The 26,661-nt window shown below is 32.2% G+C and overlaps 1 protein-coding gene and 2 pseudogenes across 3 annotated transcripts in view; all 3 read left to right on the top strand.

Annotated features, from left to right (window-relative positions):
* The first annotated feature begins 1,098 nt into the window (after positions 1 to 1,098).
* LOC146993071 (ATP-dependent RNA helicase DDX19A-like) lies at positions 1,099 to 12,505 on the top strand (annotated as a pseudogene). Its single transcript, XR_015038317.1, has 4 exons — positions 1,099 to 1,230; positions 6,567 to 7,684; positions 10,020 to 10,236; positions 12,373 to 12,505. The product of XR_015038317.1 is annotated as an ATP-dependent RNA helicase DDX19A-like (transcript).
* On the top strand, positions 12,457 to 26,327 carry LOC146993072 (ATP-dependent RNA helicase DDX19A pseudogene; annotated as a pseudogene). The gene is made up of 2 exons (XR_015038528.1): positions 12,457 to 13,491; positions 26,191 to 26,327. The product of XR_015038528.1 is annotated as an ATP-dependent RNA helicase DDX19A pseudogene (transcript).
* The window catches only part of LOC146993073 (uncharacterized), a 325,553-nt gene continuing 325,144 nt past the window's right edge, over positions 26,253 to 26,661 (top strand). The window contains exon 1 of the mRNA XM_085807023.1: positions 26,253 to 26,399. Within this exon, the coding sequence (XP_085663149.1) occupies positions 26,398 to 26,399 (2 nt within the window). The 5' untranslated portion in view covers positions 26,253 to 26,397. The remainder of the gene's footprint in view (positions 26,400 to 26,661) is intronic.

Raw genomic sequence — 26,661 nt, forward strand, 5'->3', positions numbered from 1 at the left:
TGGTTTTGCCTTTGTTTTTTCAGTTAAAAAAAAAAAAAAAAAAGAAACAAGCTAACTTATATTGTTGCAAAATATTTTGTGTATTAAGTTTCTCATTTCAAGTAATCCTAACATGATCTCTTGTCATACATTTTTAATACCAATTGTGCAGCACTAGAGCATGAGAGATCTTGAGAAATTTCACAATTTTTTAAAAATTTGAGTCAAATTTATGCACTTAAAGCTTTACATGTTTTGCTGTGCTCCATTGCTCCTTTTTTGATGCATTTCGGACATAAGTAATTAAAAAATCATAAGATGCTCTTGGAAATTCTTTTATTAGAATTGTCAAGTTTAATTATGATTATGCATTTCTTCCAAAGTTTTCTTGACACAATGTAATTAAAATTGCTGAAATATTTAACTGATTGTTTTCCTCTTTCTGCAGGTGGTTCAGTTAGAGAACTTGGAGCTAATTTAAATGAAATCTCTTATGAAGACAAAGGCCTATTTTGTACTCCTGCTGGGACTGTTGATAAAATGATTATAGGAGAAGTTCAAAAAGTTTTAAATGATGCAAAAAATGCCCTTGGTGAAAGCTGATATCCAGACAGTGATATTCCACAATCAGTAACCGAATATTTTTCTCATGTATTTCAGAAGTATTTGGCTAATTGTTCTGATGACTATGATATATCTATTAAATGGGGATTATTTAACTGGTTTTTGACATTTGAGATGATAGACAGTGGTTCAGATGATTTAAGTGATGTTTCTGTTGAGAGTTATATTGAATGGGCTGATTGTCCTGATGATTTATATCATATAAACTTCAAAAAAGGATTTAGTTCTTTGATAGACATTCTTAATTGTCAACTACCTGATAAGACTGTGCTTCTAAACAAGGCTGTCAAGAATGTAAAGTGGTGTAAAAACTTTTGCTACGATAGTTTCAATGAATTTTCATTAAAACATCGATCTTGTGATAAATTTCTTGTTTTAGTTGAATGTGAAGATGGTGAAAAGATTTCTGCAGATTGTGTAATAATTTCTGCTTCTGTTGGGTTTTTGAAGGAAAATATGGATACGTTTTTCAGTTCTAGTTTACCTGAAAAGAAAATCAAAGCCTTTTTTGGAACAATGGATAAAATATTCTTGATATTTGATGAACCTTTTTGGACTTCTGATGACCATGGATTTCAAATAATTTGGGCAAATGAAGATGAGAAAAGTATAACGCTTCAAAATGAGGTAAAAATTATCACTCTTCTTTAGTTTCCTATTTTTTTTCCTCTTAAAATATGTAGCTGTTTTAATCTAATTTTATAGGAGTTAACTAAAATTTAATGCTTGAAATTTTTCATAATTGTTTTGTATCGATGATGGAGATAGTCTCTGTTCATCTAGTAAACTGTTTGGTAGCTGTAAGACAATATGTGAATCCATTGGAAGGAAATGGGCCTGTTCAGGAACGTGCAGGAACTCAGTTAATACACAATTTAATATGTTCATTATAACGTAGATTTTTTGTGGCAACAGTGATGTTTTGTTATATACAGTCAAAAGCCGTTAATCCAGACTCTTCGGGACTTTGGCGATTCCGGGTTATCGATTTTTCCGGATTATAGATCATCAGTTTAAATCTGGTAAGATGGCATGCAGAAATTATAAAATTAAAAATATGAAACCGTAATTTCTGAAATAAAGAACAATTATGATCTATCTATAGGGTATCAAAATTTACCCAAAAAAAAAAAAAAAAAAAAAACTTAATATTTATTAGTTTACTTTAGTAAACATTTCTTTCAATGTAAGTTGTTTAAGTTGCTTCGTTTTTTATGTGATTATACATTCTCTTTCATTCTATGAACAGACATAATTTCTTGTTCAGTTACAAAGTTCCTCTGTTCAAGTCCTATAATTGCTGTGTCGAGAATACCGACTAATTTGTCAATCGAAATTTTTTCATTTTCAATAACATCTGCTACTTTCTTCGCTATCGGAAGCAAATTATAATGATGAAGAATTTGATTTAAATCATATCAAAGACAGAGTACATCGAGATGAAATACTACATTTAGTAAGGAATTATAAGCCAAATAAAATAAAAACATCTGCTCTGAAGATAAGGATAGTGCTGACAGATCAACTAAAAATACATTGCGTGGAGTGGCGTTAGAGGTAAAACAAACGTTAAAGTTTAGATAAACAAAGGATATGCCTTTATCCATTTTTTGCTGCAATTCCACTTTTTGTTTAATGGACTTCGAAACATACTTTCGCTTTGTAGATCCTTTACATATTAGTAAATATATATCAGAAATTCTATTTGACATAATCGAAAGTTCAAGCTTACTTTTATAAAATTGCTGTAACAGTCTGCAAAAAATAATAAGCCGGATCCAATTCGAAGATTAAGGAACAACGCAATCTGCAACATTAACTGAATTAGATAATTTTAGCTTAGCTTATACCGTCCATTATACGTTAAATGCACATGCGTAAACGTCTTTTGCGCATGCGCACACGCATATTCGCAGCGTAAAGGTCTTGCGTCAACGCGACACATGCGCAGAAAGTTTGTAGCTTTGAGGTCTGGATTGATCAGGTCTGATTGTGAGGTTTGGATTTATGGGTGTCCGAATTAACGACTTTTGACTGTACCTTGTTTATTTTTCAGATTCAAAATATTGTATAATAAGTTGCCAAAATGAAACTTTATAATATGACAGTGAAAAATAAAAATGTTTTATTTAATGTTATTTCTTAAATACAATTCCAAAATATTACCCTTATTTAAATGAAATTTATCAATGTTACAATGTTCTGAAAAATATCATTGAAAAATTCCCAGATCTCGGAAATAAATATTTTCTGTAGAAACTGACCTTAAAATCGCCAAAATGTTGATAAGTCGCCAAATTTAGAACCGTTTAATAAAAGAATTCACATCCCCAAAAGAGAAAAGTTATCTAAGAGGTCTTTATTAGAGAAAATGAATTTCAAAATGCTTATGTTTCACTTCTTGCTTAGAAACTCGAAGATCCCATCATTTATATTAGAAATAGAAACAAATTATAACTCATGAACCCATTCAAAAGATAGCTATGTATACGTCAGTGAATCACCAAAAATATTCCTCCAAAATGCTCATTCACACTCAAAATGGCAGTAGTAAAAACAGACAGAAGTTTGAGATGATTAAAATTAAGGACCTTCTGCTGATTTTGGCCAAAATTAAGGACTTTTAACGACCAAAAATCCGTTCCAAAAAATCCAAGAACTTTTAAGGACCATACGAACTTTGTGATTACCTATTATTTTCCTTTGTCTCTCAGTGCATAAATAAATATATGTAATTTTGAGATAAATAAATCCCCGTATCTACAAATTGTATGCATTATTGTAAGACAACAATCACTCTTTTTAATTGCTTACCAATAAATTCACAAAATATTCATCAAAAGAGGTGCCAGATGATGCTGGCTAAAATACCCTATTATGCTGCTCCTATCACGATAAGAATATAGTTAAAAGCAATTTAAATGATGTATATAATGAAAAATTCATCCTACCTTTACGTCAATATCCAAAAAGCCTCCTTCAGCTACTTCAACTGTCAAACCCATTTTTGTACCGGCCGTTACTTTATCAAAAAAACATTATTCTGCATGGGCATCTACACTTACAAAATAACAGTTAATGAAGGGCAAGAATACTGTTGCAAGAAATACAGTCTGTAAAACTGATAATTTGTGGGAAATGATATTCATTTTTAACTAATTATAGGTCAATCAAAATTTGCTCCTAATATTAACAGCCACGTTCATTTATGTTTCACGGACGGAGTCAGAAACATTGCAGACGTTGCCACTTACACAAAGTTCTAACTTGATTTTAAATGGTTAGGCTCAAAAGCATATAATTTTACACATGTCCTAACAGACTGTAGAAACATTAAGGATAGAAAAAATTTTTCGCTCTTCTAAACAACTTCCAATCCTTAATTTCCTTGTCATGTAAGTTATATTTATATGCGTTATGTGGTCAGCCATCAGGATTATCGGTGATCCTACTTAAATTCAACACTAAGTGGCATTACGATTTTCATGGTTGGTCTGATGCCCGACCGTTGAGTAGCACTATCTGTGCGAGAGTAATAAAAATCAAGCACCTCAGTGGAGAAAGAAAGAAATTATTATAATTGCTTGAGAGATAATCTATCTTTTCATCGTATAAGCCGAAAAGTATGTATCATAATATCTAATGTCTTTTAATTGGTTTCGTATATTGTTTTGTAGTAAGTCAAGAAGCACTGTCAAATTATTTTGAATATATTTTAAAAGTGCTTGTATTAGCTTATTGGACTTATTTAGATTAACAGTCTGTGTTGAATGAATAATTTTGCATAACTTAGTGTAATAAAATTTATTTCCAAAATCATTTTAACTGTTTGGTCATTATAATATTGCACTAGCTTAGAGTAAGAAACCAAACTCGATTTCTTTGCATATTAATCAGTCTCTTCTGAGCGATTTAAGTAACTAATATTTGAAGTTACTATGAAAGAGCTTATCTGTGAGATTTCATATTATTCATAGAAGTAAAAATGTTTTATTCTAAAAAGAGTGTTGGTAACAATACATGGAATCTCAAATTTGCTGTTTAGTGTTTTTTCGGAATAATTGACTAAATATAAATTTATGCTGGCATTTTATTTTTAAAAAAAAAACGTAAACAAGTTCATTTTTTTTAAAATTATCTATTGATATTTAAAATGGATTTTAAGTAAATTTGTAATCATTTTTCCAAATAGATTATATGTATACATATACATATATATATATATTTGCAATAAGTGAAGTTGATGACATTTACACATGTGACATTTTATATTTTTGGTCTATATTTTAAATTAAATATGCTTTCCTTAAGAGAATAAAAGGTATCTTAGAGTAAAAGGTCTGTTATTTTTAGTTGTCTACCTTACATACATATATAATATAATATGTTTTATATTTATATTAGAAATATTAGTAAATGCAGAAAAAATATTTAGTGTTTGTCAATTCTTTAGAAATGTTCAGATTTTCTCATTGCCACATGTTAAATACTCTCTTTTAGCGTAATATGATAACTTTTTAAATTTATTTCCGTTGTATAATTAATTTTTTTTGATACAGTGAGAAACAAGCAATCTATATGCTGAATTAGTAGAATTACCAAATATGTGGCCTAATTGGTTTTTCTGGTGTCATTTGTCACCAAAGATAAGCAAACCCAAATAATAAGAAATGTATAATTTCTGAGAACTGTCGATTTATCATAAAGGGAGAATGAAAGCATATTTGACATTACGCGCAAATTTGTGAAAATATGCATAAAATAGAGTTATGTAAATCCATGGAAATCATATGAAGATGCAGTGTGTAAAATAGCCAGGAGGGAAGAGGCTTTCATGTTATTTTCTGGTTTGCTGCTTTAAAGGTCACATTCTTGATAGTGGTCGTTTTATGGCCACATGAAAAATAAATTAGTTACTTTTCTGTTATGCACCTGCCACACATTTTGAAAAGTGTGTACCTAATGGAAAAATATAGCATGTGTGTTTGCAATCTTATGTAAACTAATCTTACAACTTAAAATTATTTACCCATTAAAAAAACCTGTCAAAATGCATAGCAGGCACATAACTGAAAAGTATCATAAATAACTTTTTTTTAAGTAAGAAGTTTGGAAATTATTTTCTTTAAAAAAACATTTCAGTTAAAACTCCTTTGTTTAAGTGTGCTTCTCCTTTTTTGATTTTTTTTAAGCTTAAATCAACTGAAATATCATCATTAAATTTTGTAATAAAGTTTAGTTCTGCATAGTTTTTTTTCCTCTCATTGTAAACTAATTCCGTAAATTGAACTGTCATTTAAAATTTAAAAAAAAAAGTTAATTGTTTTCCATTGTTGAGGTAATGCTCATTCTCTTAATAAATATTGCATTGCTCATATTTTAAATTACAAGTCTAATTTTTCTTTTAAGGTTATGCAGTTGTGTATAATGTAATTAAACAGGTGCTTATTTTTTTCTTAAAATGTGCTTGAAAAGTGCTTATAGGTGCTTATTTTTTTAACTAAAATGCGGCTATGAACCCTGTGTAAAAACTTCACAAACTATGATTATTTAGTCTGTCTTGTTTAAAAACCAAAGTCTAGATGGTAACTAAACAAGATGGTTCCAAATTGAAATAGATACTATTTCTCCACTGGGAACCATTTTCTACATTTAGTTAGTAGGTAACTTGTATATTCACGAGTTTTTGGACATAGAATTGAATACCATTTAATGAAAGGCATAATAATCAGTTTTTTTTTTTTTTTTTTTTTTTTTTTTTTTTTTTGTGCAGCAGTAGAGTTATCACTTTAAAGTAATGTGACATAAGTGAAATAACTGCTTTTTATGATCTTCATACATTTTAATTATTTGGGACACATGCATTATATTTGTTATGATTTCAGTTTTTCTAAGTATGTCTTTGTCTTTGCATATGTTAGAATTTACAGAAATCTATATTTTGACATTTACATTTTCGATAGGCTTTATCATGGCAGATGTTGATGATTGGGGTCTTTCTTCTGATATACAAGAGAAAGGAATTTCAAAATTAGTTGACAATTTAAATTTGGAATATCCTATTCCACCAGCTGTGCCACCTCCAATACCTTCTCCAAAGATTCCTGATGAAGCATCAAAAGAGGATGATGAAAAAAATGATGAACCTGAATTAAATCCTGCTGAGATATCTGTGATGAAAAAACTTGTAAGATCTCATTTAATTGAAGTTTCTCATGATATATATATCCAGAGAAATCCTAATTCATCTTTTTACTCTGTGAAATCTTTTGAAGAATTCAATCTGCGACCTGAACTTCTAAAATGTGTGTATGGTATGGGATTTAATTCACCCTCAAAAATGCAAGAGACTGCTCTTCCTACTCTTATTGCAGATCCTAAACAAAATACGATTGCTCAGTCTCAGAGTGGTACGCTTAAAACTGCTGCTTTTCTTTTGGCAAGTTTGAGCAGAGTGGACACAAATTTGAAATATCCTCACGTGCTTATTTTATCCCCAACATATGAGTTAGCCATGCAGACAGGAAAAGTGGCAAAACAAATGGCAAAATTTTGTCCTAACATTGAATTTTGTTTTGCTGTTAGAGGTGAGGTTTTGCAAAGAGGAGAAAAAATTACTGCTCAGTTTATGATTGGAACTCCTGGTAAAGTTTATGATTGGGGCAATGTGCTATAAGTTTTTTGATCTCAGGAAAATAAAAGTATTTGTTTTAGATGAAGCAGATGTTATGATCTCGACTCAAGGATATCAAGACCAGTCTATTCGCATCTGTAAGCAGCTACCAAAAGATTGTCAGATGCTGCTGTTCTTAGCTACTTATTCTGAAGAAATCATGCAATTTGCAGAATTGATTGTTTCTGATCCTATTATAATTAAACTGAAAAGGGAAGAAGACAGTTTGGATAATATATATCAGTATTACATAATATGCAGAGATAAAGAAGAGAAATTTCAAGCTTTGTGTAACATATATGGTGCTGTGTCAATAGTACAGGCTATTATATTTTGCCGTACCAGGAAGACTGCATCTTGCTTAGTTGAAAAGCAATTCTCAATAGATTTAGAGAAGGAAAAGAAAAAGTAAGTAACAATTCTTGGTAAGGTGCTCTATAATTATAAAAGTAAAATTTATTTATGAAAGCAGTTTTTGCTTTTCAAAGAATAAAAATATTAATTTACCTTTAATCAAACATGGTATTAATATTCGCACCATTCAAATGAGTAATTTTCTAAATTTTTGAAATTTCTGAATTTAAAGAAAAAGAGAAATGAATTATTTATATATATGTTCTTTAATTATTCTGTGTATGGTTCGTCATTTCTTGGATTTTTGTCATTATATTTCCCATTAAATATATTTGCAAGTTATTGTGATAGAAATTTTTTAAAGTTAATTTTAATCACAAAATATAAATGGACAAAAAATATATAACTTGATCCAATATTGTAATTTATGTAGTTAAGACCACACAGTAATGTCCAAAGTAAATGCCTCTGGCAGCATGAATGGCAGATGCTGTGGAAGTGACTCAGATATTGAATGTCTGGTAAAGTGTCTGGAGTGATGTATTCTCCAGATATCTTTGGTAGTGTGAAAATTGCTCACATTTTGTGCAACATGACATTTGGTGTGTTTTTTAGAGAATCCGGTTATTGAACTTGTAGTAATCCAAAAGTTTTCACACTTAGTGTGAGGACTTACCTGGAAGTAGTGTTCTTGCAGTGAGACTACTTGAAAGCAATTCTGATTGTATGACTTACTGTATTCAAGGCCAGAGCCAAAGCAACTATACCAGTAGGGACACCAAATTAGTTTAAATTGCCATTTAGAGCTACTGTTAACGAAGAACACAGAAAATATATAAATCAAATATATTCAAAACAGTTTGTTCAGTTGTGGGCTGCCTCTACCCAAGGCTGGGTGCATTATGAATAAAGACAAAAAATTCTTAATAAGCCATTCTTTATTTTCATCACAACATTCTCACTCTTCCGAGATCAGCTTTCGTTCTGTCTACGAGCAAAACATTCGAAAAACTCAGCACGCAGGCTGACGTCACAAACAGCAGCGCCTCGCGCCAGTTATTACTTCAGTTCATTTCACAACATTCTCCCCCCCTTTGAGACTGAGGTTGAGTCTCAAGCTCATAACAAACATTAATCAAGATTTTTTTTGGAGCTTTCACAAGTTGTCCAGAGGAGGAATATTGTTGCATCACCATTTTATCAGGTGCAATTCCCCTTTTTAACATACATCCAGCACTAGAATTAGATTCCTCTGCACCCAGTTTCTTATCAGGAATTATGTTTCTATCATTGGCCTGTATCTCCAGAGGAAAGATGCATTGTATTGGTCGTACAACTGTTCCATGCCGGGTCTTAAGTTTAACCATACAAATCTTTCCATCACGACCAGGGATCAATTCTGTAATTCGGGCTAAGGACCAAAATAAACATTTTCTGTTATCATCCTCCATCAGTACTATTTCTCCTACTACAGGTTGCCGAGATCATTTTTCATTATGCTTTTGAACCAGTTGACTAAGGTATTCTTTTCTAAATCGTTGTCTCAGATCATTTAACAATTTAGTTCTATACTTTAATCTCTTATTAAGACTTGACGAATTTAATTCATCAAGATCTTCAACATTGGAATTTCTGTTCTCGATAAGAAACATGGAGGGTTTCAGAGGGACTAATTCCTGCAGACCACACCTCTCAAAATTGGGACAGAAAGCCAGGTTGGAAGTATACTTGCGAGAATGTACAGGTTCCGGTATCATATAGTTTGTGATCTACTGCTTTTAGTTAGTTAGTTATTTCTTAGACTAAAACACTCTTTTTTAAATTTAAGCATGCAATAAAATAAAGGTGAGAAGACAGCAAATTTTAGGATCACCCTCTAAAAATAAATAGCTAAGTAATTAGATCACATATTACATGATTACCCAGGTGCTGGCCTTTCTTCAACCTGGCTCTGTTGATACAAAGATATTCATGATGTAAAAATTTCACAAAATATGATTATTTAGTCTATCCTGTTTACAAACCAAAGTCTAGATGGTAACTAAACAAGATGGTTCCAAATTGAAATAGATACTATTTCTCCACTGTTAACTATGTTCTACATTTAGTTAGTAGGTAACTTGTATATTCATGAGTTTTTGGACATAGAATTGAATACCATTTAATGAAAAGCATAATAATCAGTTTTTTTTCCCCCAGCAATAGAGTTATTACTTTAAAGTAATGTGACATAAGTAAAATAACTGCTTTTTATGATCTTCATACATTTTAATTATTTGGGACACATTCATTATATTTGTTATGATTTCAGTTTTTCTAAGTATGTCTTTGTCTTTGCATATGTTAGAATTTACAGAAATCTATATTTTGACATTTACATTTTCAATAGGCTTTATCATGGCAGATGTTGATGATTGGGGTCTTTTTTCTTCTGATATACAAGAGAAAGGAATTTCGAAATTAGTTGACAATTTAAATTTGGACGATCCTATTCCACCACCTGTGCCACCTCCAATACCTCCTCAGAAGATTCCTGATAAAGCATCAAAAGACCATGATGAAGAAGATGATGAACCTGAATTTAAAAAATATAAAGGCCCTTATAGGTGCTTACTTTTTCTTTAAAGCCCTTATTTTTTTGTTTTTAGTGCATATTTTTTGCTTTTAGTGCTTTTTTTTTAATCCTTTTTTTTTAATGAATGCGCATTTTTTCCCCGTACCAAAGCCGAAACTAAATAAACAACTTTTTTTCCTTATATGCAATGTCAGATGGTGAATCATACTCCCGAAAATTGCTTTCTCCCCATTCCTCTGCATTAACGTCACCTATGGTGCGTGTGAGAGTACAGACAGGTGCACGTCGTTCTATTGGCCAAAGAATTGCGAAAACGTAGAAAATTCCGGTACATTCGGTATTTTTGTCCTCCCACCCAAATACTACACACGTTTGAATTTCTATCAAGATTTTAAGAAATTTGCATTCTTGTTCCGCGTGGTCAGTTTATATTCGTGTTTATTATGATCGTTATGCTTATATTACGAGCATATGTATGAATATTTATAATAGTATAATTGCAGTAACTGCTGAAGTATAGATAAACTTCCAAAAATGGGTGTGTTTTTACACAGATTAGCTTTCTAAGGAATAATATTCGGAATGGCTTAAATAAAAGGAAAGTAATCGAATAGTCAAAGTAATTTCATTTTCTTTGCCAATACATTATACAGTACGGAGGTTGGGAATTTCTCCGCAAAATCTCTAATATTGAAGCAGCGGACTTTTTTTGTCACTGTCCAATCTGGATTGAATAGGACCAAACGCTTTTGCGGTCTACCCAACCCAAGCGAAGATTGATTCTATTTCGAAAATTTAATACAGTCTTTTGAAAATTAGAATCAGAAACACCCCAGATTAGTAAGTCTCTTTCTTTCTTTTCCTTTATTTAGTTCTTTCTCCGAATACCGGCAGGTGTTGATTCCGATTGCATAATATCACATATGGAAGAATTACGCCGCACGTATTGCGCAATAACGTTTGCGGTATTTTGCATTGGTAATTAATTTCGATGTTCAGTCTGAGATTTGTTTATGAACACTTAAAAGAGTTTTACTGTGCTTTCAAAGCAGAATATTTCTCAGTTCCATTGGTTTTTATATGATGCACATATCGAAATGTCAAAATAATTTATTTAGCCTAAATTTAAATCTAAAGAACGGCTACAATCTCCCCCACTCCTCTTTTTCCAGTTACTATCCGGAAAATTCAGGAATTTCCGAGTATGCTGGCTAGTTAAGCTTTTACAGTTAAAGGATGACTGCATGAAGCAATTTCCCGTCTTCTGATTTCAGAAATGTGCCTCATTTTTACTTAAATTACTTTGCTTGGGATATAGTATGTTAAGGGAAAACTGTTATGCAATGAAAATTTAGAAAATGTTCAGAATTTTGATTTAAGTTAAATTATTTAAATATTAATATGAGTGGAAAAATAAACTGTATTTATTATTAGGTGGCAAACAAATGCAATTAATATGGCTTATTATTATTTATTTTCTATATTTTCAGCTGAAATATCATCATTAAATTTTGTAATATGGTTGAGTTCTGCACAGTTTTTTTTTCTCTCATTGTAAACTAATTCCGTAAATTGAACTGTCATTTAAAATTTAAAAAAAAAAGTTAATTGTTTTCCATTGTTGAGGTAATGCTCATTCTCTTAATAAATATTGCATTGCTCATATTTTAAATTACAAGTCTAATTTTTCTTTTAAGGTTATGCAGTTGTGTATAATGTAATTAAACAGGTGCTTATTTTTTTCTTAAAATGTGCTTGAAAAGTGCTTATAGGTGCTTATTTTTTTAACTAAAATGCGGCTATGAACCCTGTGTAAAAACTTCACAAACTATGATTATTTAGTCTGTCTTGTTTAAAAACCAAAGTCTAGATGGTAACTAAACAAGATGGTTCCAAATTGAAATAGATACTATTTCTCCACTGGGAACCATTTTCTACATTTAGTTAGTAGGTAATTTGTATATTCATGAGTTTTTGGACATAGAATTGAATACCATTTAATGAAAGGCATAATAATCAGGGTTTTTTTTTTTTTTTTTTTTTTTTTTTTTTTTTTTTTTTTTGTGCAGCAATAGAGTTATCACTTTAAAGTAATGTCTTTAAAGTATGTCTTTGCATATGCTAGAATTTACAGAAATCTATATTTTGACATTTACATTTTCAATAGGCTTTATCATGGCAGATGTTGATGATTGTGGTCTTTCTTCTGATATACAAGAGAAAGGAATTTCAAAATTAGTTGACAATTTAAATTTGGAATATCCTATTCCACCAACCTGTGCCACCTCCAGTTCCTCCTCTAAAGATTCCTGATGAAGCACCAAAAGAGGATGATGAAAAAGATGATGAACCTGAATTAAATCCTGCTGAGATATCTGTGATGAAAAATCTTTTAAGATCTCATTTAATTGAAGTTTCTCATGATATAGATATCCAGAGAAATCCTAATTCGTCTTTTTATTCTGTGAAATCTTTTGAAGAATTGAATCTGCGACCTGAACTTCTTAAAGGTGTGTATGGTATGGGATTTAATTCACCCTAAAAAATACAAGAGACTGCTCTTCCTACTCTTATTGCAGATACTCCACAAAATATGATTGCTCAGTCTCAGAGTGGTACGCTTAAAACTGCTGCTATTCTTTTGGCAAGTTTGAGCAGAGTGGACACAAATTTGAAATATCTTCACATGCTTATTTTGTCCCCAACATATGAGTTAGCCATGCAGACAGGAAAAGTGGCAAAACAAATGGCAAAATTTTGTCCTAACATTGAATTTTGTTTTGCTGTTAGAGGTGAGGTTTTGCAAAGAGGAGAAAAAATTACTGCTCAGTTTATGATTGGAACTCCTGGTAAAGTTTATGATTGGGGCAATGTGCTATAAGTTTTTTGATCTCAGTAAAATAAAAGTATTTGTTTTAGATGAAGCAGATGTTATGATCTGGACTCAAGGATATCAAGACCAGTCTATTCGCATCCGTAAGCAGCTACCAAAAGATTGTCAGATGATGCTGTTCTCAGCTGCTTATTCTGAAGAAGTCATGGAATTTGCAGAATTGATTGTTTCTGATCCTATTATAATTAAACTGAAAAGGGAAGAAGACAGTTTGGATAATATATGTCAGTATTACATAGTATGCAGAGATAAAGAAGAGAAATTTCAAGCTTTGTGTAACATATATGGTGCTGTGTCAATAGCACAGGCTATTATATTTTGCCATAAGAGGAAGACTGCATGTTGGTTAGTTGAATAGCCATTCTCAATAGATTTACAGAAGGAAAAGAAAAAGTAAGTAACAATTCTTGATAAGATGCTCTATAATTATAAAAGTAAAATTTATTTATGAAAGCAGGTTTTGCTTTTCAAAGAATAAAAATATTAATTTACCTTTAATCAAACATGGTATTAAGATTCGCATCATTCAAATGAGTAATTTTCTAAATTTTTGAAATTTCTGAATTTAAAGAAAAAGAGAAATGAATTATTTATATATATGTTCTTTAATTATTCTGTGTATGCTTAGTAATTTCTTGGATTTTTGTCATTATATTTCCCATTAAATATATTTGCAAGTTATTTTGATAGAAATTTTTTAAAGTTAATTTTAATCACAAAATATAAGTGGACAAAAAATATATAACTTGATTCAATATTGTAATTTATGTAGTTAAGACCACCCAGTAATGTCCAAAGTAAATGCCTCTGGCAGCATGAATGGCAGGCAGATGCTGTGGAAGTGATTCAGATATTGAATGTCTGATAAAGTGTCTGGAGTGATGTATTCTCCAGATATCTTTGGCAGTGTAATGCATTTTGCAGTAATTTACAAAACAGACAATCTTCTTAGTAGAATGTAAATTTTATTTCTAGTTTTCGGTGATAGACAAATTTTATAGAATTCTTAAGTGGCAAAATTTTTATACTACTCCTAGCTGTTAAAATCTTCAGAATACAAAATCTTTTTAAGACAATATCTCTCGTTGCGGAGTAACGGTTTGATACAAATATGGCGTTGCCACTTCAACAATAATTATATTTATTTATTAAATAACAAGGTCCAGTTTTTAAAACAATAATATCAGCACGACACAGAATTACAATACAAGCATTTAAAGGAGAATTAAACAAGAAATAACATAATAACATACACTGAAGAAGAGAGGAAGGAACAAAATATTTTTTTATCTATATAGAGAAAGAAATTATTTAATCAGGCCAGGGAGTACGACTTAATGCGTCTACATTTTCATGGTTTTTACCACTTCGATGAACGATCGTTAATTGTAGGGTTGTAGTACCATTGCCCATCTCATAAGTCATGGATTTAGACTCACATTATTTTTGAGCCAAACTAAGGGATTATTATCGGTCATGATGAGGAATTTAGTATGCCCATCTAAATAACATTGAAGTTTCTTTACAGTAAATATTATGGCGGCGCATTCCTTTTCTGTGGTAGAGTACTTTTTTTCAGTTTATGTAAACTTCTTACTGAGGTATAATACTGGATGTTCATTGTCTCGTTCATCTTTTTGAGCTAAAATAACACCCATACCAGAGTTTGATGCATCAGTTTGCAAAATAAACTCCTTATTGAAATCAGGTGCATGTAGTATAGGCCTTTGAGACAGTTTCTCCTTTAGCTCTTTAAATGCTTTTGTGCACTCTTCTGTACAATTTATTTTCCCTTTCTTTAAGTTTCCTTTCAAAGTTTCTGTTAAAGGTGCTGCGATAGATGAGAATATGGCAATGTAATGATTATAATATCCCGCTAATCCTAAAAATGCTCTGACTTGACTTTTTGTGGATGGCATTGGAAAATCAAGAATAGCTTTTACTTTCACTTCACTTGGCATTCTTATACCACGACCTACAGTATGTCCTAGATATTTTACTCTATCTTGAGCAAATTTACATTTTATTGGTTTAATAGTTAAACCAGCATCCTTTATTTTGGACAAAACAGCTTTCAGGTGACTTAGATGTTCTTCCCAGGTGTTTGAAAAGATTGCCACGTCATCTAAATATGGAACAGCAAAGTTTTCACAACCGTGAAGGATTTCGGCCATCATTTTACTAAATGAAAATGGTGCATTTTTAAGTCTGAAAGGCATCTGTAGAGGTCTAAATGTGCCAAAACTTGTAACAAAAGTGGCTAATCTTTGAGCATTAGGTGTTAAAGGTATATGCCAGTATCCCTTTGTTAAATCCAAAAGAGTTATATATTTTGCACCTGCTACCGTTTCTACTCGTTGTTCAATGTTAGGCAAGGGAAAGAATTGTGTTTTTGTCAACTTATTCAATTTTCTATAGTTGATACAAGGTCTTGGATCCCTCCCTGCTACTTCCGCTAAAATCATAGAAGTGTAATCTGAATCTCCTATTTCAATTATTTTATGCTGAAGCATTTTATTGATTTCTGTTTTTAATATATCCATTTGTCTAGGAGACATTCTGTATGATTTACAGTGGATTGGGGTGTTTTCTGTCAATTGAATATCATGTGTTATTAAATGAGTTTTTCCAGGTTTATTAGAAAAGATTTTTGAAAACTTCAGCAGCATATCATGCAATTCTTGAATCTGTTGTTCATTTAGCTTATCACTTAGGGAACTGTTTTCTTTAATGTCCTCAAAATCAAACAGTGTTGGTTCAGAGTCAATTGTTGGGAAATTTTTCTCCATATCATCAATTTCAGATTGGTCTTCTGTAATCATAAGGTTAACCGATTCTGCTCGTCTATGATAGATTTTTAGCATGTTAACATGGTAGACTTGGTTTTTTTTCATTTCAGTCATTTTTTTCTTCGAAACTCACAACATAATTAGTTTCGGATAATTTCTTCTCAACCTTCCCAGGACCTTTCCATTCAACTGCTAGTCTGTTTGGTTTATTCGTTGATACAACTAATACTAAATCCCCTTCAGAGAATTCTCTTTTTATAGCTTTACGATCGAACCACACCTTTCTTTTGGTTTGCATTTCCAGCATTTTATCTTTAGCCAGCTCTTTGCATCTTTTTAACCGATTTATCAATTGAAAAACGTATTCAACAACATTATTTCCTTTCTCTTCAGAATTCATCCATTGTTCATATAATAATGTTACTGGTGTTCTAAGATTTCAACTATATACTAATTCTGCAGGTGTAAATCCCGTACTCTCGTGTGTTATTGTTCTTAAAGCAAATAGAGCTGCGGGAACTTGCTTCTCCCACTCGGGCTGCTTCGATACATAAAACTTTAAAAATTCATTTGATTGTTCGGTGAAATCTTTCAACAGGGTTGCTCTGCGGATGGTGTACTGAGCTTCTAGTTACTTTTATTCCAAATTTTTCTACAAATTCTATGGCTAGATTGCTCATAAAGGAGGTACCTTGATCAGTTTGTATTTCTTTCGGGAAACCCATTCTACCAAATATTTGTAACATGGCTTCAGTTACTGACGTTGTGCCAATATTAGGAACAGGTACAGCATCCGGATATTTTGAAGCTAAACAAATAGCTGTAATTAAATATCTATTGCCATTCGGTGTTATTGGTAAAGGACCGCATGCGTCAAAGTTAATTTTTGAAAATACTTCTGCAATAATTGGTACTAAAGTCAAAGGTGCTTTGGCTTTATCATTAGATTTTCCCACTCTTTGACATGGATCGCAAGTTTTAACATACTCTTCTATTTCTTTATAGCAGTTAGGCCAGTAAAAGTATCTTGTTAATCTATCTTTAGTTTTGACGCCGCCTAAATGTCCAGATGTGCTATCATGACATAATGACTTTATTTGATCCCTATATTTTTCAGGAATAACAATTAATTCCCTTTCATTTCCATTTTTATCTATTTTCCTTTTTACCAACAATCCATTTTCTTTTACTTTGAAATCATTAGTCTGGCTGGAATTTTAATTTTTAGCTTCGTTAAGCAATGACGCTAGATCTCTGCTTTGATGCTGAGATTCAATTAATTCCTTTGAATTAACATTAATCACTCTTAAGTTCCTTGTCTTCCTCATCAGCTTGAGGTAAAATATCTTCGTCAGTTTCAATAAACTTCAGTTCTTCTAGTTTCTCCATTTCAATTTCTTTGCTTCGATCATCTTCATGAGATCTTTTTACTTGAGATCCTGTCAAAACTGCATTTATTTTTTCTAAATTTAAGAATGATTTAATTTTGAACAATTGGGCAGTTTTGTTACCCAATACATATCTGCCTGGATCATTTGTAACAACAGCTGCCTTTGTCTTTATATGACCAAGTTTGCAATTAATTTCAACTTCCGCTAACGGTAGACACGCTAAATGGTCATTTAAAAGATATTGTACCCAGACGTGTTCTCCAGTCATTTTTGCGTTATCTATGTATTTCCAAGAAATAACATCAACAGTGGCTCCTGTGTCTCGAAGAATAGGCATTTCATACCCATTAACTAAACCGTTAATTGTATATGTCTCTAACAAATCATCATCCGAAGATACGCAATTTACCTTTTCATTTGGTTTTAAGCGAGGACACTGAGGCTTAAAATGTTCGTATGATCCACACTCGAAACAACGTGGTCGATACCTTTTGTCATATAAATTTTCTTGGTTCTTGTTTTGAAATTGACTTCTTTGTCGGTGATCTTTCTGGTATTTTGAATCGTCCCATTTATCAGAATGCTTAAAATGAGGCGGATGCTCTATTTTTTTCACAAAATTATCATAATGCGGTTTAAATGATCCTCTGTTAATTTTCTCAGTCTGATTGACAGAAAATTTTGGTTTTATTGTTTTCCTCACATCTTTAAAATCTTCAATTTTCTTAACTATTTCAGTAGGTGAAATGATGGTTGTCCATTGATCCATAAAATGTTCTTTGAAATCAGGAGAGGTACGCTTTTTTATTTGATCAACCAGCATGAGATCTTTTAGCTGTTCAAAAGTTTTAATGTTTAATCCGTTAAGCCATCATTCTAAATAATTCTTTAATTCATAGTAGAAATCGTACCAAGTACTTTCAGTAGATTTTTGGTTTTTATTAAATAGTTGTCGAAATTTTTCCGCACTTAATTTAAATCGTTGTAACAGTAAAGTTTTTACATATTCATACTTTTTCGCGTCCTCTTCTGGTTCTCTAGCAATAAGCTGAACAATGTCGGGAGGCAGCAATGAAATAAGTTGAGTCACTTGATTTTCAGCAGGTATATTCATTATTTTAGCTTGACGCTCAAATAACACCAGAAATAAACTTGTTTCATCTTCTTTAGGATTGAAACGTGGCATGACATCGGGAATTCTGATTTTTAAAGGCTGCTCAGGTAACTGCGTAGTTTCTACCGGCTGCACTGTTGCAGCCATTGCTTCCAACTGAAGTTTCTGTAGCTCAAAGGCTCTAATTCACTCTTCTCTTTCACGCTCTTCTTTTCTTTCTCTTTCGCGTTCCTTTTCTCTTTCTTCTCTTTTGCGTTCTTCTATTCTTTTCTTTCTTCTCTTTCGCGTTCTTTTTCTCTTTCTCTTTCTTCTCTTTTACATTCTTCTTTTCGTTCCCTTTCTTCTCTAATTGCAGCCAGTAGTTCTTGAGTAAACTCCTCATCATAATCGGGACTTTCAGTAATCAGTTTATGCAACTGAGCAATCTTAAATTTAGGTTTCACGGTTAAACCCAACTCTTCTGCTAGTACTTTTAAATCCTGTTTTTTACTCCTAGCTAAGAATGACATGTTGACACAAGTTACCTTTATTAGGCTTCCTTTTGAAATGGAATCTAAAAGATCGTACTTGTACTAAAAATGTATATGTTCTGGCGAGATTTAATTTCTCAAATACGAAATTCACACTAACCAATTGGAGAGAATTATTTAAACAACTTTGCCAGGTTGGCAAAAAATACTATAATACTACGTCGGGTTGACGTTTTAACTCACTATTCACAAGCTTCGTTAGCTATAACTATATAAACATCTTTGCCAGTTAGGCAATACAATGGAATTTTACCCACGTCAGTTTGACGACTTTACTATCTATCTCCACGCCTGGTTGGCGATAACAAAAACAATTTTTGCCAGTTTGGCAATACAACTTTTAGAATATACAATCTATAATACGTCGGGATGACGTTACTATCTATCACACGCCTGGATGGCGAGAACTAAGAAAAAAACTTTTGGCAATTCTGCATTATAATCAAATCACACTACGTCAGTTTGACGTTTCTACTTATTTTCCACGCGCCTGCTTGGCAACAAATTCAAAATTCAGCTAGCAGTTCTCTCTTTTTTTTTTTTTTTTATAAACGCCGGGATGGCTTCCACATATCAATTATTAACATAAAAATTCAATACAGATAAAAGTAAAGCATAAATAATAATTTTAAAATACTTCTTTACCACAAATATCAATAATAAATTTAAGCTGAATATTTTTAGTGTCAGTTATTTTAAACAAAATCTTACACTATAAACTATAATTCTGAAACAATCTATTAAAATACAATAAAAGCTTTTTTAAGAAACCAAAAGTTATTCTTATCTTCAGAGATCAGCAGTATCCTGTTTTGACAGATTTTTTGCTCGGACGCAAGTTATAGAAGCACAGAAGATAACCTTTGAATGATCTGCTTCAAATCTGGCTTTAAAACAGCAGACTTCTTACATCCATTTCTCCTTGAAATAAACAAACTCAGCAGTTGGTATTAGCAAACTTGTTCTAAAAAATTCAGCAAATTTCTGGGATTTGGAGACCAGCACCATCGAATTGATAATTGCACTCCTAATTTCCAGTATCTCGGTGAAACCTCCAATTTATTATGACTGTAATGTATTTTGCAGTAATTTACAAAACAGACAATCTTCTTAGTAGAACATAAATTTTATTTCTAGTTTTCGGTGATAGACAAATTTTATAGAATTCTTTAGTGGCAAAATTTTTATACTACTCCTAGCTGTTAAAATCTTCAGAATACAAAATCTTTTTAAGACAATATCTCTCGTTGCTGAGTAACGGTTTGATACAAATATGGCGTTGCCACTTCAACAATAATTATATTTATTTATTAAATAACAAGATATTGCAGCAGTGTGAAAATTGCTCACATTTTGTGCAACAGGACATTTGGTGTTTTTTTTAGAGAATCCGGTTATTGAACGTGTAGTAATCTCAAAAGTTTTCACACTTAGTGTGAGGACTTACTTGGAAGTAGAGTTCTTGCAGTGAGACTATTTGAAAGCAATTCTGATTGTATGACATGCTGTATTCAAGGCCAGAGCCAATGCAGCTATACCAGTAGCATTTTAGGAGACATTGGATGGCAAAAATCATATCTTCGATTGTGGCTGTGTTATCTTGTGGAAAGATTACATAGATAATTGTCAGCTTGCATGAATGTACTTGATTGTCAAGGATGGACACCAAATTATTTTGAAGTGCCATTAAAGCTACTGTTAACGAAGAACACAGAAAATATATAAATCAAATATATTCAAAACAGTTTGTTCAGTTTTGGGCTGCCTCTACCCGAGGCTGGGTGCGTTATGAATAAAGACAAAAAATTCTTAATAAGCCATTCTTTATTTTCATCAAAACAGTATTTCTCTTCTGAGATCAGCTTTCTTTCCGTCTACAAGCAAAACATTCGAAATACTTAGCACGCAGGCTGAGGTCACGAACAGCAGCGCCTCATGCCAGTTATTACTTTAGTTCATTTCACAACACTATGGCTCACACAAATTCAGTTGAGAATCTGGGGAGTTCCATTGAAAGATCTATGCATGGCTAGGCTTCATGTGATTTCATTTAAAACCAAAATGTCTGATAAATCTCTCACAGATTTGAGATATTTTAGCAGATAAATACAAATAGAAATGCGTGTGAATGAAAATATGATATTAGATGCTGGTGTGGTTGTTGAAATTGAATGAAACAAACTTGTAAAGCAGAAATTTCTGAGTGATAAAAGAGTGAATGGAGCCTGGGTGTTTGGAGGCAATGAAAGATCATGCGATTTTTGTTTTCCGTCTTATGTTATGAAGAAGAACATAAAGCAGGGTCTATAATTGTCTGACACTGCTGGAGAGCACGTTATTGTCTTCCAGTGAGTCACAGTGTGACATTTAAGGATTCTGTTTCTATGGCTCACAGAAATTCAGTTGAGAATTTGGGGAGTTCCATTGAGAGATCTATGCATGGCTAGCCTTTATGTGATTTTATTTCTTTTAAGACCAACATCTCTGACAAATATGTCACAGATTTGAGAAATTTTTGCAGGGAAATATATGTAGAAATGCAGGTGAGATATGACATTAGGTGTTGGTGTGATTGTTGAAAGCAAAAATTTCCGAATGATGAATGGAGTTTGGGTATTTAGAGACACTGAAAGAGAGAATGACTTCCACACCCTTATTGAAGTTATGATGTGAAATTTAAAGATGGACCGTATAATTGCCTGTGCTAGAAGGCACATTGTGTTCTTATAGTGTGTCATTTAAGGTGACACTTCTTATAGTGTGCCTGTTTCTAGGACTCTCACTACTCCGTTGAGAATCTGGAATGCTCCACTGAAACTGGCCACTTGTGATTCAGTATCTTTTGAGATACAAGTCTAGGAGAAATATGTCATGGGTAGGAAGAACTTTCGCAGAGAAGTGTATGTAGAAATGTATATGCATAAAAATAATATGATTATAGAGTTATTCGCGTAACTGTTGAAATTAGTGGAAGCACAATTGGAAAGTGGAAATTTAATCATGATAAAAGAGTGAATAGAATCTACGTTTAGAGGCACTGAAAGAAGGTGCAACATTTTTTTCTTCTTTAGAATTTATTGGCATAAACTGAGGGGGATGTTGAGCTAAAACACTTTTGATTAACTAGTCTGTTATTTGTACATTTTTCATAAGTATAAATGGCATCTTCCTGTGTCCAAAAACTTAAAATGACAGAATTTCCATTATATATTTTAAGAAATTGTTTTTTTACTTAAAACAAGGTTTTTAAAGAAAGAAGCAGCAACATATGTATATAAAAATGAATTCGATTCTTTTAACATTTTGTAAGGCTGCTTTGCAAATAAATTTTGTAAATATGAATATTCAGAAACAAATGTAAGGCACTAAATGAATTCCTCCTGAATGCAGTTTCATGAATAATTAAATATAGCACTTTTATTATAATTTATTGTCATTAATGTATTCCATATAAAATACATGATTTGAGATTCCCCCCCCCCCCACACACACACGTGTAAAGAAGCATCACCTGACCTAATTATTTAAAGTGACATAAACATATATAGGACAATTACAACAAATTACAGTACAAAGTCTTTAATCTGGACTCGTCGGGACTTCGGCGATTTCGAATTAGGGTTTTTTCCGGATTATAGATCATCAATTTAAATCTGGTAAGATGGCATGCAGAAATTATAAAATTAAAAATATGAAACTGTAATTTATGAAATAAAGAGCAATTATGATCTAAAGGGTATCAAAATTTACAAAAAAAAAGTTTAATATATATTTACTTTATTACACATTTCTTTCAGTGCTCGCATGCGTAAAGCATACATTACGCATAGTCAAAATTAGAAAATTGCAACCAGAAAACTATTTAATGTCTATTCGTGATATTTATATAATGACAAGGAATTTGATTTAAATCAATCAAAGACGAAGTGCATAGAGATGAAATACTACATTTAGTAAGAAATTATAAGCCGAATAAAATAAAAACATCTGCCCTGAAGATGAGGATAGTGCTGACAGATCAACTTCCAGTTCATTGCGCTCAGCGATGTTTCCCGCAGAGCAGCGTGAAATTGATAAACAGAATGGTTAGAGAAAACAAAGTATATGCCTTTATCCATGTTTTGCAGCAATTCCAATTTTTGTTTGATGGAAATCGAAACATGCTTTCACTTTGTAGATCCTTTGGCAGCTCCAGAATCGGAAACTCTTTTTGAGATAATTGAAAGTTCAAGCATACTTTTATAAAATTGCTCTAACAGTCTGCAAAAAAATAGTAAGCTGGATCAATTTGAAGATTAAGGAACAACGCAATCTGCAACATTACCTGAAATAGATAATTAGATAATTTTAGCCTAGCTTATACCGTCCGTTATACATTAAATGTGCATGCGTAAATGTATTAAGCACATTCGTAAATGCATTATGCGTTTACGCATCATTTCTGTGCATGTGTTTACGCATGCACAGGAAGTTTGCAGCTTTGAGTATGAAGATCATTCTGGATTATGGATGTCTGAATTAAAGACTTTGTACTGTATTTTGAAAATATCATTTACAGTTGCTCTGTAATGAATACATTCTTAAAATAAATACTCTTCGGCAATTCATTTATCTTATTTAAACTAATAATTGAACAGAGTACGTTATATCAGTATTTTCATCTAACTGTAATGCGAAATACTTTCTTTGGTATGAATTTGCCATTTCATGAATTCATCAACTTACTAGATCATTTGATAACGTGATATTATTAAGTTCATTAGCTCGTTTTTCGTTTAATAATGTTAAAACCATATCTTTAGCTTCTGGTAATGTAAGGTTTTCTGCAATAGTGTGAACCTGCCCCAGTCTTGGCAATTCTTAGGCTTACTAGGCAACTAAGTTCCAAAGCTAAGTATTTTAGGAATTCTCCAAAGAATGATTTTTTAAAATTCTGTTCCTATTAACGTTACACTACAAATCCTCAGCCAGATGGAAAAACCAGCAAGATTGCTTATTTAAATCCATTGAAGGTGGTAGGGCTGGAAGAGTGGCAGGTGTTAGTAGGGATGTCATTAATGTTACGAATACGATTATTGTTAGTTGATTTTCCTATGAAATATTTATAGTTTCTGAAAGTTAAGAAAATTTTGGAAGCAGCATTTCATTCAGTGGGTATCGGTGGTCAGTCTCATATGTGGCACTTCGTTCATAATGATATGGGCAGCTTTCGACTTTTTGTACTTAATTTTTGGGAGGAAGAAAATGTAAATGAATGTAATGCAAAGAAATGTATGAAATGTTAGATACTGTAATTTATAATCTCTTAAATTTAAAAATACCAAAATAAAAGTATTTGGGTCAATTAAAACATTTTTGTAACTGGAAGTATGTATATTTGTGATAAACAGACAAACAGTTGTGCAAGTAAATGCCAGGGAAGGAATTTTGCTGGATTTGTCTTATCAAAAATGCTGACAGAACATATCAAAAACGCTGAGATACATGACTATTATCTAGGGAATCACATCCAAAATGAACACCTCCATCTGATGGGTGAAGTGGTTCTCAAGAAAATAATTGCAGATGCTCACTATCAAATATGTCTCCATCATGGTAGATTATACTCCTGATGCAAACCATCAGGAGCAAATGACTATGATAATATGAATTGCCAATGTTTATGTGACAAAAATTGTGATTTGTAGGCTTTTTGGCAGGAGGTAGTAGCACAGGTTTGACAGAAGCATGCTTGAAAAAGCTTGATGAACTAAATTTGCTGCAGAAAATACAAAACTGCAGAGTGCAAGGATTTGATAATGGAGCTAATACGAGAATACAGAACAGTGGGGTACAAAAACGCATACTTGAGCTAAATCCGAAAGCGTTTTACCTTCCATGCGGTTCTCATGGCTTAATGTTCGGAGATACGGTGAAATCTTCGACTACTACTATCGACCTGTTTTTTGATTTTTTGCTGTTTGCTGCATCAACACAGTTATGGTATTTGCTCAAGCGATATTAAATTGTTTACAGTGAAGCCAACCTCAGAAACATGCTGCGAATGTCGAAGAGATTTTGTTAAATCTATGAGGTTTCAGATAGAATTGATTTATGGTGCATTATTAATTGAGGTCTCCGAGAGAAATGACCCAAAGGTAACAATGAAGGCTGCCAGTTTGGCAAACCAAATTAAACACTACCCTTTCTGGGTATTGTTAGTAATAGGGTACGATCTCTTGGAGAAAGTTAATATTGTGAGCAAAATGTAGCAAAGTAAGGCTATGTAATTTAATGTCACTTTGAATTGTATTCAGAACACAATCAACTTCCTGAAATCCTTCAAAGAAACAGGTTTCAATTTGGCCAAAGATGCAGCTAAAGAGTTAGCTACAGAACTTGAGATGGACGAGGGCGAAATAATGTTTTCAACAGCTCAGATTGCATCCTATTATGACAAGTTTGGTTTCTTGCTCATTTCCGATGCATTACGGGAATGAGCGAAACTGACCTGTGATGTTCTGAGCGTTATCTTAACAGATAAAATTACTGGGTCGGATGTTGATGCTCATGATTTATGTGCTGAATTGGGCAACTTAACAGGTTTAGTCCAATAAAGTACTGCTGCTTTTAAAAATCTGCTGTTCATTAAATTCTTTCCCAAATGTCTGTTGCATTCCTTATAGCTTTGGCATTTCCAGTAACTGCCGCGTCTGCTGAGCGAAGCTTTCCAAAGCTCAAGCTGATTATGAGTGACCAGCAAACAAGCATGATGCAACAGCGATTGAGCACACAAGCATGTCGCAAGAGCGTTAATATCAATTGAGGTACAAAATCTCATGATACTGAGGAATACAGTTGTTTGGTAGGAAGTTTGATATTACCCTTAATGTTACTAACAGAGGCTGTTTGAAGTCTTTAACATGAATTTGCAATATTTTTTACAAATATTCCAAATTTGTCATAGTTTAAAGCGTTGGCTTTCTTTTTCTGTTAACACAATATGTGAAGTTGATGAAAATAATGCATTCACGTCATGTTCGTTTTTGTTCTTTTACTGCTTGTAGTTGAAACGTATTAACTTATTTTTAATGATCAGCAAACACATGCTTTTAGATAAATGTGAAAACAATTATATAGAGAAAATTATTTTTGTACACTGATAAATGTACAGAAGTACAACGAAGTTTATAAATTAGTGGATGAATGTTCATCAGTATTTAATAACTGATACATGATCAGAAAATTGCATGAGGCAAAATGGCTGAAATTTTGAATTTTTATTTTAGATGCCAAAACAAGAACGAAGTTCGTATGCAGGAGGAGGACAATGATGTGGAAACGTTTGCATTCCAAGCTGAGATAGGCTACTCATTGAGCATTATCATCAACACCTTCTATTCCAATAAAGAAAGGCTACTCCTTGAGCATCATCATCAACACCTTCTATTCCAATAAAGAAATCTTTCTTCGAGAACTGATTTCAAACTCATTGAATGTAAGTAATTCTGTTGTATATTTAACGTGTTGTAACATGTTAAGATTGCAAACTAAATGAGGTACTATACAAAGTCAAGAATAATGGAGGACCCTTGTGACCATCATTTGATTTCGTTGCAAAAATTTTTATTGGTCATAGATTGTTTCAGTTTTACCGAGGGCCTCAATAATTTTGTTAGCATGACTGCTGCTAGAGTAATATAGTACATCTTAGCTACCAAGTTTATGGCTTAAAATTAGTTCATTTGGATGACATAAGT

The sequence above is a fragment of the Stegodyphus dumicola genome, chromosome X1, assembly GCF_044657685.1.
Source record: "Stegodyphus dumicola isolate Sdum_Otavi_A_Nest chromosome X1, ASM4465768v1".
In the NCBI taxonomy this organism is placed as follows: Eukaryota; Metazoa; Arthropoda; class Arachnida; order Araneae; family Eresidae; genus Stegodyphus; species Stegodyphus dumicola.